Source organism: Homalodisca vitripennis, chromosome X, assembly GCF_021130785.1.
Source record: "Homalodisca vitripennis isolate AUS2020 chromosome X, UT_GWSS_2.1, whole genome shotgun sequence".
Classification (NCBI taxonomy): Eukaryota; Metazoa; Arthropoda; class Insecta; order Hemiptera; family Cicadellidae; genus Homalodisca; species Homalodisca vitripennis.
The window spans coordinates 41,079,285-41,093,176 of NC_060215.1; the positions used below are offsets into that span (position 1 = coordinate 41,079,285).

The 13,892-nt window shown below is 30.5% G+C and overlaps 1 protein-coding gene across 6 annotated transcripts in view; it reads right to left on the minus strand.

Moving 5' to 3' along the window:
- Positions 1–7,269, minus strand: part of LOC124368955 (guanine nucleotide-binding protein G(q) subunit alpha) — an 82,743-nt gene extending 75,474 nt beyond the window's left edge. For 2 of the 6 annotated variants that reach the window (XM_046826527.1, XM_046826526.1), the window contains exon 1: positions 6,493–7,267. In XM_046826527.1, coding sequence (XP_046682483.1) covers positions 6,493–6,610 — 118 coding nt within the window. In that variant the 5' untranslated portion in view covers positions 6,611–7,267. Of the gene's footprint in view, positions 1–6,492 lie in introns of all 6 variants that reach the window. The other 4 variants (XM_046826525.1, XM_046826524.1, XM_046826528.1 and 1 more) reach the window with 3 other exon arrangements.
- Between the last annotated feature and the right edge of the window lie 6,623 nt (positions 7,270–13,892).

A 13,892-nucleotide genomic window follows, 5' to 3' on the forward strand; every position in this document is an offset into this window, starting at 1 on the left:
TTTGGTAGAAAAATACACATAGTACCTTACTTCATTTTCTTAATTATTGATCGATCACAAAAGGTATCAACCACGTATTACAGTTCATCCTATATAATCAGAGCTAAACACCAAAGTGCATTGTTTGGTTTTAATTAAAATATATTCGACAGAGCACAATAATTTTATGTGTTTATATTTGGTTTAATTATTTTAAAGATTTTTCTACAGTAAACAGACACATAAATAAGAAATATTATTTGATAACTTTAAAGTGAGTATATTACTGAATGGTTTAACCATTTACAAATATTACATTCCCGTTCAAATTATATTTCCTCAACAGAGACTATTCACCTGCATGTGAGGAGAGGGTTGCTTTCGGATAAACATTGGTTTACTCTCATTTACAAATGTAAAAAATACCGGAAATTACTTTTACCATAAATTATCTCTTTATATACTATACACTTAAATAATCGTTTTATAAACTACACACTTTAATAAGACAATTGCTGATGCTATATTTTTGTATTTGTGTATATTTGTGCACCCAATCAAATGTTAAAACGCAAACATTAAATACTATTTACAAGCATTTGAAGTGATAATTATTCATTAAAATTAAATGATAAGTTTTAAAGGGTATTTTGGCTAGAACTAAATAACTGATAATATACAGTGTGGTAAGTAAGACACTTATTACTAGGATGTAGTAGTAGTAGTATATAGCACAATATATGAACAGACAGAGTACAATTATGATACAATGGAAGTACAGGTATTTGTGCATATGGTGCGGATTGAACAATGGCTCCACCATTGCTGGACCTAAACGGATGCCACTCGCCATTACCTTAATGCTGTTCGCTATATAGTCGAACAGGGCAACACCACTATACACATAACTATAGTATTCTTTGTGGGATGATTCAAATCAGGAAATTAAGTTTATCTCGACTTACTTATTTAACCAAACTGCAACATGGACTTTGAGTAAGTTCTGTCGATTACGTTAAATTGAAAAAAATGTATTCCCATTCTCAGTAATGACACAATGGCAAGTCTGAACATTAATAAACCAAACATAAGCCTACATGATTGTTAAAAAATTTTTGCTTGATATTATTTAATTTTTTGTTACCTGGTACTATAATTTAAATTATTAATTGTGCATGAAATTTTCATTAGCTACTTATAAAAGTGTTGTACACTTATTATTAATTATTAACGATTGTTCATATCTAAGCTTAATGCTATAGACTCAACTTCTAGACTTGCTACACTTATATCGTTAAAAAACTGTTATCATTATATCATTGTAATATCACTTATGTATAAGTGGTGTTGTAGGCTACAGTATGCACAACAATGGGATTAAATGTAAGAAATACTATATCTAAATACTTTCACTCGTTCATTTTTCATTCATACACCACAAATCTATGTAAATAATGAGTAAGTTAAGCAATCGATTCTAAACCCTTACAAAATGGGCTAAATTATTCAAATCAAGTCTGCCAACTGAAATGTAAATGGAGAAAATTTAGTATAGTACACACAGAAAACAAGAGTTCATTTAAATACTAACTTACTTGAATGAATCAAACTACTTTTTAATGCTTTTAATTACTGTAAATAGTGGGAAGTAATGTGTCCATTATAAATTAAAGTGAATTTAACTTGTGAATTTCCTAGAACTAATGTCTATTTAAAGTATTTTATACATTTCGTCCTTGCGTTTATCTTTAAATGAGATCACACATTTATTTTATTTATTCATTCAATAAAGTAATGTTATAATATAGATACTTAAAATTTTAGCAGCACTAAGCTTAACATGTAATTCATGAATCCTAAAGGTTTACATATCTGAATCATTATTTATAATATAAGTCCAAGATAATATTTTAACCTTTTTTCCTAAATTCTAGAAAGGGTTTTATTGGAAAAACCGAACCTTCAACAATATCTTGCCTACCCTTTTTATACATGATGTGTGACAAATTACTATATCAGTTCTGATTGAAAAATAAATAGTACATTGGTAGTGTGGTCAGTCTAAATAATTTGATACTAAGTGCAAAAATTACATTTTGCTATAAATTACACATGTAGGAGTTCTGATGCTATAATTTTATTTATTTACCTGTGATGTAATAGATTAGAAATACTTTAAATAATATCTTAAAGATCTTCAAACAGTGACATTTAATTTAAGGAAAAAGGTGTGATTATTTCAACTTGAAGATTAGATTGGAATTCTTCCAAATTAGAAGAAAGTATTAAATACAAAAAGGTGTTTTTATAGGTCCTATGGCCTATTTATACAACTTAAAATGACATATAAATACCAAACTAAATCATAAAATAAGTTTAAAGAAACTAAAGGTGCCGGCTCCAGAGTCTTGATTTTTTATCCTTTAAAATCTTTGAATACTTTATTTCACATGATTTACAGATGAAAGTATTACAGTAATACTACAATTTGATGTCAGAATCCACGCTATACAAATGATGACACCTACTTATAACTTGAGCTTTTACAAAGTGGTAGCCTTAAATGTGATCAGAAAACAGTTTACATTTGTGGCTGCCATTTTGTCTTAGTTTCGTTGATTACTTACTAATCTCATAGTTTTCTCGTCTTAAGATTCCATACCTATATTTAATTAATATTTTTGTAAATAACTAGTTTTTTTTAATTCTTCATATAAATTTAGAAAAAAACTCTCGCTAAATTATAATTTTTCGGTGTACAGAAAGAAATAATTTTTGTATATCAAATGACTAAGCAGCCAATATCAAAATTTGAAAGATTTGTAATTAACATAGGCTATACAAAATTTCTTGGTGATTCACAACTGACCATTCATTTCCAAATAAATATTCTTTTTTGTGTGTCTACTAACCAGAATCAATTCAACTTAACATGTCCAACTTCTACCTTACTAGAGACTACAACAGAAGACATGATGCAAAATTTTAAAAATGTTTTTTATTAATTTTTTCTGTTTGTTTCAAAACTGTTTGTTTTTTACATTTCTATTTCATATCATTGTTATTTTGTTTATTACAATAACTTTAATCTTTGAAAAGAAGGAATCATTGTTTTACGCTAGTAAACTAATTAAACATATAAGCCTTTTCCTTTCACCATATCTGGCTGTAAATCGGGTTTGTTTATTTATCACTGAAATTATTAAATTTTTGGTGTAATTATTTTGTAAACTTTTATGAGTAGGCCATTTTAATATGAATTTCCGATACAGTTGAAATTAATTTATTCTGATCTATATAAAGCCTCACAGAGTGGAAGTGACTGCTTATATTTAATTTACTAATATTTTGTTAGATTTTGTACATTTCTGATATTTTTTAACTTGGCCTGGATATAATGTTGTAAAATTTGTACTTAACAATTATGGGTAGTGCTTTAACACCAAATCCAACCAATGTTAGGTGTTGCTATTTTGCTAAATCCCGTGTTACAAAAGAGTTGAGTCTGAAAATATTATGGTAACAAAGTAGATGAGACAAAGAGTATTCATTCCTTCAATAAGAGCAAATAAACTCCCTTTAAATAAACTGTTAAATCCTGAACAATAAAAGTAACATGAAAGTTTTACAACCAAGTCTATTATATAAAACTTATTATATATTATAAAATATTAAACCCGCAGTGTAATACTTTACTGTAAAAAAATATTAAAACCGTTTAACTTATATGTCTTTTAGTTCAATTTCTCAGTTTTCCACATTTTTTAAACCAAGAAAAAAGAAATTGTATATATTTGTTTTTCAATCATATTAAAATCCTGGTAATCCACATTAACTTAATTCGAGATTTATAAGAAAATAATGACCACATTCGAGAAAAATAAAAATATTTGTCCATGAATTACCGCACTGATTCACTGTTAAATAGGATTGTAAATAATAATAATTTGGTAAGTATCTCTATCAATCATACTAAAAACTTGCAATGCTTAAGTTTTGTTTTTTGAATAAGCTCAGAAATTTGATTAGTTCTTTACGTAATCCTGACTTCAATTATTGTGAATTTATCATTAGTTCATTCACAAAATATGTAGGAGCCCAATAGCCAGTTTGACTGGGTATTCATAAGTAGGCATTACCCCCTCTCTTTCTCTCTTTGCTGGCTGTTAGCTCAACATAGTTTAAAGTAATCATTGCTGATAAACAAATTAAGCTAAATATATTTCAGAGGGTCTACTTATATTCAAATTAAAATAGCCATTAATCATTAGTTGGATTATGTGCTGTTGGCTTATTTGCAGTATACTATAATAATTATTAAGACATAGACAAGGTCCATCCCTCAATTCTTAAAGTGTCAAGAAGTTTTATAATTTAGTGACATGGAAGATTCTTTATAAATAAAAAAGCTTCTGTCTTATTCTTAATGTTTCGTTTTCACTTTAACCCTAGATGGTATTATACCTAACGGTGTCAATAATGATGGGTATGGTACAACAAAAATCCTTACTCTTTGAATGAAAAACATAGGGTTTCATGAATGTGCAGCCATAAATTCACTTTGGAGTGGATTATGAAAAGGTGACAGGTCTATGCCACTATGTGGAGCTGAGGACAAGGTAAAACTAGAAGTTAGCACTCCTGTACCAAGCACTTAGGATTCCTTACATTCTAAAAAAGATTGCACTAATAGTGAGGTTAAGATTTGATAAAAAAAAGACAACAGATCGAGATGTCTGCACATTCACAATTGGAACTTCTTTAGCTCCATAGGTTTTAAAAATAAATTTCATATAGTTCAAGACTACAACCCTACCTGTAATAGTTTTTATATAAAAATATAATCAAGCAAGCTCTTTCATAACAGATCTTTCCTTTTCTAATTTCCTAACATAGTAGTTTCTGTTGGCCACATATAAGCATTTGATGCTGAAGTGGACCAAAAAAATTATGCCCAGAATAATCCTAATTCCTAGGACAAAAAACATTTTGTGTAACAGTGTATTCTGTGTTGACGTATTAATTAAGATCACAGTGCTGCCATCTTCTACAAAATATATATTTTTTTGTACTATGTAAAAACTGCTTCAGTGTAACTTAATTGGCTCTTTCTGTATCGAAACGAGTAAATAAAATAAACTCTTATGTAGGTAACATGGAAATAGTTTCCAACAAACTTATAGACCTAGACCTTGCAGCCTACATATTAAAACACTAAAAAGATTCAAAATAATTTTAAAATCATTACCTATTTATTTATTTTTAACCTATATTTTTAAACAAAATATATTTGGTAGTAACTTACAAAATAGGTTAAACACTAACATGGGTTAACTTAAACTAATATTCAAATAACTGGTAGGTTTAAACATTGTTTTTCTCCATGGACAGACATACGAAAAAGTCTATAGAGGACATAGGAAGAATTAAGTACCTGAAACTTTTGAAATATATTTTGATTCAATATAGCGTAGCCTATTCAGTTTCCTTATGATATCGCTTAAGGCCAAGTGGAGCTTCACTTTATTGACAGATAATTCAGCAATTATAGCAGGCCTCGGTCTATCTTGTAATATAAGAGGTCCGGTTCGATTTAGTCACCATCTGAGTTAAACAGGTTTTTTATAAAACCTAATACGCTACTAGTGGTAAAGACAAACACTTTCTTATCTAGGCTGGTACGCTCTAATAAAAATGTAATTTAAGAATCAGGTAGCCTACCATAATACAAATCCGAAAAACTGAGTTTATCAAATCAAACAACAGACCTGCTCGTTTACTCAAGGCTATTCATGTGCGAGATTATTTTTGAAGCAGAATCCACACAATGTTCATTAACTCGGCAAATGTAAGCACGATTAGTCCTACTACTTTAACTTTAATTAAGATTATGATTTTAATCTTTAAAATTAGTATAAAATCCATAAAAATTTCTTAAAATGTGTTACAATAAAAATTTACACTGTCATAGCCTAACATAATTTTGTAAATAAAATTCTATTCAGAATTAACTGCATCGTAATAAATAATTAGAAAAACTACATCATAGTAATGAATTAATTTCTAGGTTATCAGATTTGTTTCACTCTTATTAGCCTAAAATCGCTTTTCTAGAGAAAACTTGTGTAAGTTTGATTCAGGGTGAAGTGGAGTAGCTCAGCCCATATTAACTTTTAGAGTGAGTTACAACAGAGTAAACGAACAAGCCATATACATACATATATGTAAGCAAGTTACAGCTACCTTATTCAACACCAATTTTGAAAGAATTCTGTCGTCTGTCTGTTTACAGTTGTTGTACATGGCCTTGAAAAAATAATTTATTTGTAAGATGTGTAGCCTAACAGAAAAATTGGGTTACAAATAGATAAAACTACCATCATTGTCTTTGAATATAACTGAAAAACATTTTTTTAATTGATGATAAACCTTATCAAACACTGCCCTGTAGGTTGCAGAAAATTTTAATTCTAGGTTATAGGCTAGCCTATTTAAGAAAAATATTTTACTTACCCAATAATAACAGTTTGAGTTCTCTCCTCGCATCTCGTTTATCCCTCCGAAGTTGCCGTTCGATTTCTTGGTTAATTCGTTTTTGCTCCTTCGCCTCTTCAGACAGGCAACACGCCATGTTTTGGCCTAGGCTACTCCGGAGGGTTAGACACTGATATTATCTACGGCGGCCCGTTTTACGTGCCGTTTTGAATGGGTTTTTTTACCCTTCCGACCGTTTAAACACTGCTCACTCCTACGAGGGAATGAACATAAAATAAATAATGTTATTCACTCGATAAACACTCATGCACATTCACTCACACACACACGTTGGGTCCCGTGAAAGGGATCACTACTTCCCTACTGGGTGTGGTGGGTACGGTACAGACGACGCAATAGCCTGTCTGCTCGGACCCTACCCGACTCGAGTATTTCACTACCGGAAATCCCAATTTATACTGGAAGCCCTTTCGCGTCACCCCGCGAAATCCAATTACTTAAATTAAATTTAAGAAGCCAATCATTTCTGTTTTCACGTGTATAATAACGAGATTAAATTCAGTACAAATGGCTCAAGTGCAGAGGGAGACGACTCGATCAACCTGTTTTAGACGGTCACTGTACACAAATAGTCTTGCACCACGAAAAATTAAAATATAAACACAACAAACTTAACTCTTGCTCCATCGGAAACTAACTGTTCAAGCCAACAGGAACACTCCGTACTTGGGAAATTAATACACTGTCCAGTATTATTCAGCAGACGCCTTCTGTCAAGATGGCGTCTCTTATAAAGTTAATATTCCCACAATGCCATATTCTGAAAACAAAATATGATAGTGTGGCGGTTTATTTAAATGTTATAAAGTAAGTCATGGGTTTTTGTGTTTATTTCAAATGTATTTTGCTTGTAATCAGTAAAAATTGATGTAAAATAATTTATTTGTTATTCTTTGTCTGATACTTAGAAAATAAAACATGTTGTGGTTTAAATTTCAGAAAATAACATTGTTTATTGTAAGTTTATGTATTGGTGGCCTCACCCACTTCCAATGAAAATAGTTGCTCAAGAGCACATGGAGTGCAGCACCAACCAGTCGAGTACGCCAGTAGTTCCATTGATCTCCGCTGCTACAGTATGTCAGCACCTTATTGGGTGTATTGATAAAATAATAGTCTTGAAAAGTTATCACTATTGAAACCAAGTTAATGTTTATTAAAAGCTTATGTAGTTTACAAATAATATGTTTTATTACTTCATAATAATCTACTATTCCTCTCACCCATTTCATTTAGTGTTATTTCTAAAATGACAACTTGCTTACCCATCATCTTAAGTTTCTAGAATAAAAAAGTAATGAAATAGATAAGTAAAATAATTTATTAAAATTTTCTTCAAGTAGCTATACAATATATTTTTATATTGCTTGCTAATAACAATAAGATGTATTTACTTCATATGCATAAGTGGTAGATGAACATAGAACACTGGTCTAGCCAGAAAATTAGTATTTTTAAGCACTGTACTTGGAATAACACTGTTGAAAATGTATACAAAGACTGAATGGTTTTTAAAAAATGAATCAGTGTCTAAAAATGAAATTCCTTACATCAGATAAGAAACCAGGTACTATTTTAGCTGTCAGGGACTTTTCACCTTGTTATATAAGCCAGACACGTGAAAAGCCTGTAGAAAATCTTTAAAGTAAGCACAGTTTTAAGTTAAATGTTATTTTAAGGTATCTGTGAAACATAAACATATGATATAAAAATATTTGAACAATTCTTAAGTTTAAAGAGTTCTATTTTATTATAATAATATATATACAGCAATGCAGCCAGGATTTTAATAAGATAAAAGCCCTTTAGGGCGATTGGTGTGTCCAATTCCTGTTATTAAAAAAATGGGAATGGGAGGAGGGTAAGATACTCCACATTAATTTTATTTTCCAAACTTTAAAACTTTTGAAAGTGTATATTCCTTTTTTAAATCAATGGTAAATGTTTTTATTGAATTTAATGTTCCTGCTAGTCCTTAAACGTTCAAAAAGAATAGATGTTACCCTCGGAACCTACAGAAACCCTCCTGCCCTTTGAAGTTTAAAGAACTATTGAAATATGATCAAATCACAAGATCTACTGAATAACACTTGTTCATACAACAGCATATATTCTAACTCAAGTTTTTCCTCCAACCTCTGGGCTCCATCCAAGAGTAAGGTGTAGAGATGGAGGTTTCTTCTAATTACTATACATAACTCAGGGATGGAGATATGTTGTACAGGTATGGGTTACTGGTAATTTTACTATTGGAGGTCATCTGCTTTAAGGTCTGGTAATGAGTTGAAATTCAATACACTTTTATTACAATATAGCTCTAAGGTGATATCGATTATAAAAGGAATTCCAATACACAGTACATTTTTACATTTCCAACATATACATAGTATAAGAGACATAATTGTGGTGGCACAAACATTTTGAGGTTTTTGTGGAAAACTCCATATTAGGGTACCCTGATGAGCAAAATTAGGACTTGTGGTAAATTTGACCTAGTGTGTGTTTGTGTGTTATGATCTCTCTGTCCATCAGTCCAAAGTCACTATTACAGATCATATAGACATTCTGATTTTCTTGAAATTTGACATGTATGTGTAACCTATGATATCTCCAGACTGTTTTATCATTTTACAATTGAAAACAAGTTTTAAAAAAATTGTAAAACTTTGTAAGAAACCTGCTCTGAACCTTTTTTCATATTTACTGTTAATAGCCCACTAAAAAATATTTAAAAAAACATCAACTAAGTTCTGTTTTAAGACCACGGTCACAACTTTGATGTTACCACAAGAACGACAGTGAGTGTGGTTTTATTAAATTAATCACTATTGCTTTGACAATGTTAATTTAATGTAGAAAGATGTTTTCACTGAGTTACTATACCACTATACCTGTGATTTGCAATGGAAGTTTGGTCCTATCAACAAAGGAAATCAAGGAGTTTTTATGTTCATTCCATTAACACGGTGTATATGATACAAAGTGAACACTCTAATCACAACACACTATGTTGATAAGTGTCTCGTCTTTTGACAAACTTTAAACAATTTTAAACTGTGGTGTTTCAAAACCAAACCAAATAACAAGTTTGCGTAAGCATACTAGAAGAAAAATAAATATTATGGAAGCAAGTCATAGTAATCACTAATAAAAATTCTGTAGCTCTCAAATCACAGAAGTTAAAATATACAGACTGGAAGTTTTAACAGAACATTTTCCACTGTACCACCATTGGAAACTGCATACTATGAAAGACACAAAACTATACAGATTAAAATATATAAAAGATTATGTTATACGGTTCAAAATCAAAGTTCATTTTAAGGTATGGCCAAACAAAATTTATATAATACGCATCATGGTATATACACATCAAATTTATATAATATTGACTTCGATGAGGTGAACTGTGAATTGCTTTCATCACAGTCACGGACTTTAACACAGGGTGTATCATTTCTGTATGCACCAACGGGAACTCCAACCTTTTAGCAAAACATAGAGTCTCCCACTGCAGTCACTGTTCTCCACCATTTCCCACCATCATTTATTTTATTAAAATTAAAGTTACAGATATTGTTCACTGTAACTTTTGTAAGTTATTAAACTTTAAGCTCCATTCAAACTTTTACACAGGAAATATACACATTATGTAGATCCTCCTCCATGACTTTGGAATTATATTGTGAAAGGTTATGGTAGTAAAAATCTGAAATCATATTACCTAATGAAATGGATACATTATCAAACATCAAAATTTAATGTAGGTTAATTCATTCAAAAAACTAAAATATTATTTTCTAACATAGTCATTCCCCTATACAGTTTTAATTTCCATATTTCCAAAGACTACAAAATAAATATGTGTGAGGAAATTCAAAGCAGAGTAAAGGGGGAATCAATTCACTTCGAGGTAGTCAGTGTTGATAAAAAGTACCTCTAGTCCATAGATGATTTGGACATGTGTTAACTAGTATCTCAAGACAACATTAAATGCCTTAAGCAGTAAATAATATCTTTTTAGTGTTTTCAAGCAGTTTCGTGTTCTTAACCTAAATTCTTATCTAAAACTAACCTCAAACAAAATAAATATGTTTAAAAGCAAGACAAATTTGGTACTCACACAATAGTAGTCTATGTGAATAGATTACTTACAGGCAACCAAATATCTTAATCATATGCTCTTTGGTCTTTAGTACGAAAGTGTTTCCTGTTTTTAAGTTCTAGAGGAAGGCCAATACAGTTTGGAACAAAGCAGAACAAACCTAACTGCCTACTCCAGCTTTACATTAGGAAAATAAAGTAGACAATCAGCCTGGTGTGATGTAGAGCTACCTTCCCAGAAAATTATTCTTTTTGCAAGATGTACTCTCCCCGCACTCAGTTTATCAGGCAGCTCACACAGGCTTTTATTTACATTAGATTATCAGTATCACCTGAGGCAGGGGAATAGCCTTGCCTTGATCATATTTAAAACTTATATAAATCAATATTATGTATTTTCTGAGTTCGATCAATACTCTTGCTTACAGTGGAACATTTTTTTCAGTTACAATATATTTTATTTTTAAACAAAACTTTGATCATCAGCACTTAAAAGAACCTTTACTGAATGTAGGAAAACATTAAAACACATTAAATTATTCTATGAGTTGTAGGCATTTGCAGTAGGATTTAAGGGTCTTGTATAATCAGGGCGAAAGTAAAATGGTTGAAGATAAAATATAAAATTTTTACATTATGCATATAAAACATGACTGGAGGGAATGACATGTTTTGCATTGATAAATTTTAATTTTCTTAAGAAAAGTGTATTAAAAAACATGTAATTTTTTAAATTGTATTTCATTAAAAATTCTGTTTCCTTAAATTGTAAATTAACATGTTACTCCCTGAAGCTAAATCTCATCTACAAAGTGTAAAAATTTACATTTTTATCTTTACCCATTTTTATTTGTCCTCAATAAAAACTTGGCCAATTTTCCAGTAATTTTAATTATTGTAATCTCTTATGAAGTGATAAAAATATGACTTTTTCCACTTTTTATGTTTTCAGGGTTGTTGTCCATCAATATAGATTTATATTAAATGTTCCCTTATAAACATTTGTTTATTAGTTTCATTTTAGCTGTGATGAACCAGATGAATATTTATGAAGCAAATAACGAGAAATGAAGAGAATAAAGAAATATAAACAGTTTTGTTTTAAATTTAGAGAAAGATCACAGTTCAATTAAAATTTTATTTAATTTATTAGAAATTCAAAAATCTCTTTTAATTAATAAAAATTTTACTATGTTCTTAATTCTCAAGAATTCCCATGTAGTTTGTAAAACAAAATCTCAACAAGAAACCACAAACTAACTTACACACACTATCGACTTCCTAATCATGATCAACACAATCCCCTAAGATGCTGAACAAAAGAAGAACGTGTTTAATAAACAAACAATAAAAAAAATCAATACAAATTGCTTTCACTCTCTGACATCATTACTGATATCTATCACTCGATATTTGCTGTTGGAATTACATTACCTGTCTGCGCAATTCTACTTATAACTGCTGAAGCGATTTTCTTTATTAATGTTATAATAATTGTCACTAAAATTTTAATTTTAATTTAATTTCAATTAAATAATTTGGCTATAAATTTAAAATGAAATAGTATACTCCAGCGGTTTTCATTAATTGTACCAATTAAAGATCCTGTTGACCAATCAGGGTAAAAATTATGAAATAAAAATTATTTTAAAGTTTATACAAACTTCAGCTACTGCTTTCGACAACATGGATCAAAATAGTCTCTTAAACCTTAACCAACTTAACATAAGTTACATGGGTAGAAAATGTGAGGCCTAACATCATTTCAAGAATGTTAAAAGTCTGTCATTTCTTGTGCTTCATTATGAATTCTAACATCCACTCTGAAATTTCCTGCTTCATATTTTTCAGAATGACACATGATATATGGAGGATTACTATGCATTTTTTATTTAACTTACTACCCACATGCTGATATTCCCCTGCCTTGAAATAGTGAGTGTGAAAGTGATAAAGGCACATAAGACCTCAGGCTGAGCTGACAGTAATCATGTGCATATACATGCACATTACTATGCTGAACACACCTGGGCAGGTCTGACGCACATAAGGTGAATAAAAATGGACTTAAACAACTTCCTTGTGATTCTCCTGCTGTTTCAGAAATGGAAGATGAGCATTCTGTGTTCAAAACAGTCATCACTCTTCTTGCATTAAGTTAATACTACTACCATCTCAAAATCCAAAGTAACTATGCTTTGCAAGGAGCAAATAATGACTCAGTAAGTTAAATACCTGAGATTAATCAAGTATTAATAGTGAGCTATTCTTGTCCCCTTCAGCTGTGTATTCAAGGGGAATGCTTCCCTCCAAACCAAGGACGTAGCCAGCAAGGGGGTTCAAGAGGTCTGGACCCCCCAAATTTTTAATGTTTTCAATCACTTTTTTAGTAAATGATTATTACTATTTAAATAATTTAGTATTACTGGCATGTACTGCTGAAAGATTGTTCTCAACAAAGATATGGGTCCAGAACCTTTTAAGGAAGAAAATGGGGCCTTACACTCTGTCCACTACAGGAAAATATCAGTTGTATGTACCCCTTTCCCCAATTTTTTTCCTCGCTACACTCTTGCTCCAAACCATCTGAGAAAAATGATAAAATCCTCTGTCGAAGATATAATTCTGCTTATAAATTAAACATTAAATCAAATTATATATATTAAAACGAACATATTAATTTAGGAGTGATAAATATGTATTAGTTACTTCCATCCAACTCTGAGACCAAACTACACAGACACTAAAATTTTCTTCACACAAGATACTCATATTCTGTATTCTTTGGATAGGTCTGAGAGCTCACAGGCAGATCTTACCAAGGCCTTTGATTGTGTAAGGTATCATATACTTGGCATATGACATGTTATGGAATAGTTTCATCAATAAAGAGATTGTTCACATCATATCAATCCAAAAGGTTCAGAAAAGTTGATATAGTTACCACTGATAACATAGCAGAATTTTCAGAATGGATTACTGTCTCTAATGGTGATCCTCAATGGCAAAAATGGGGCCACTGTTAAACTTAATACTTATCAATCGTATACCCATTAGTTTGTATATTATGCTAATTTTATTTTGCTGACGACACTACTGGATCAGAAACAAGAATAGCTGAAAAATGGATATGCAGACATTAAAATAATAAAATAAATATTGATTCAATTCAAAAGGCATCCACTCAAACAATAAGAAAACAAATGTACTAAACACTCACAACATACACAAATATGTAGAATAAGTAAAGATAA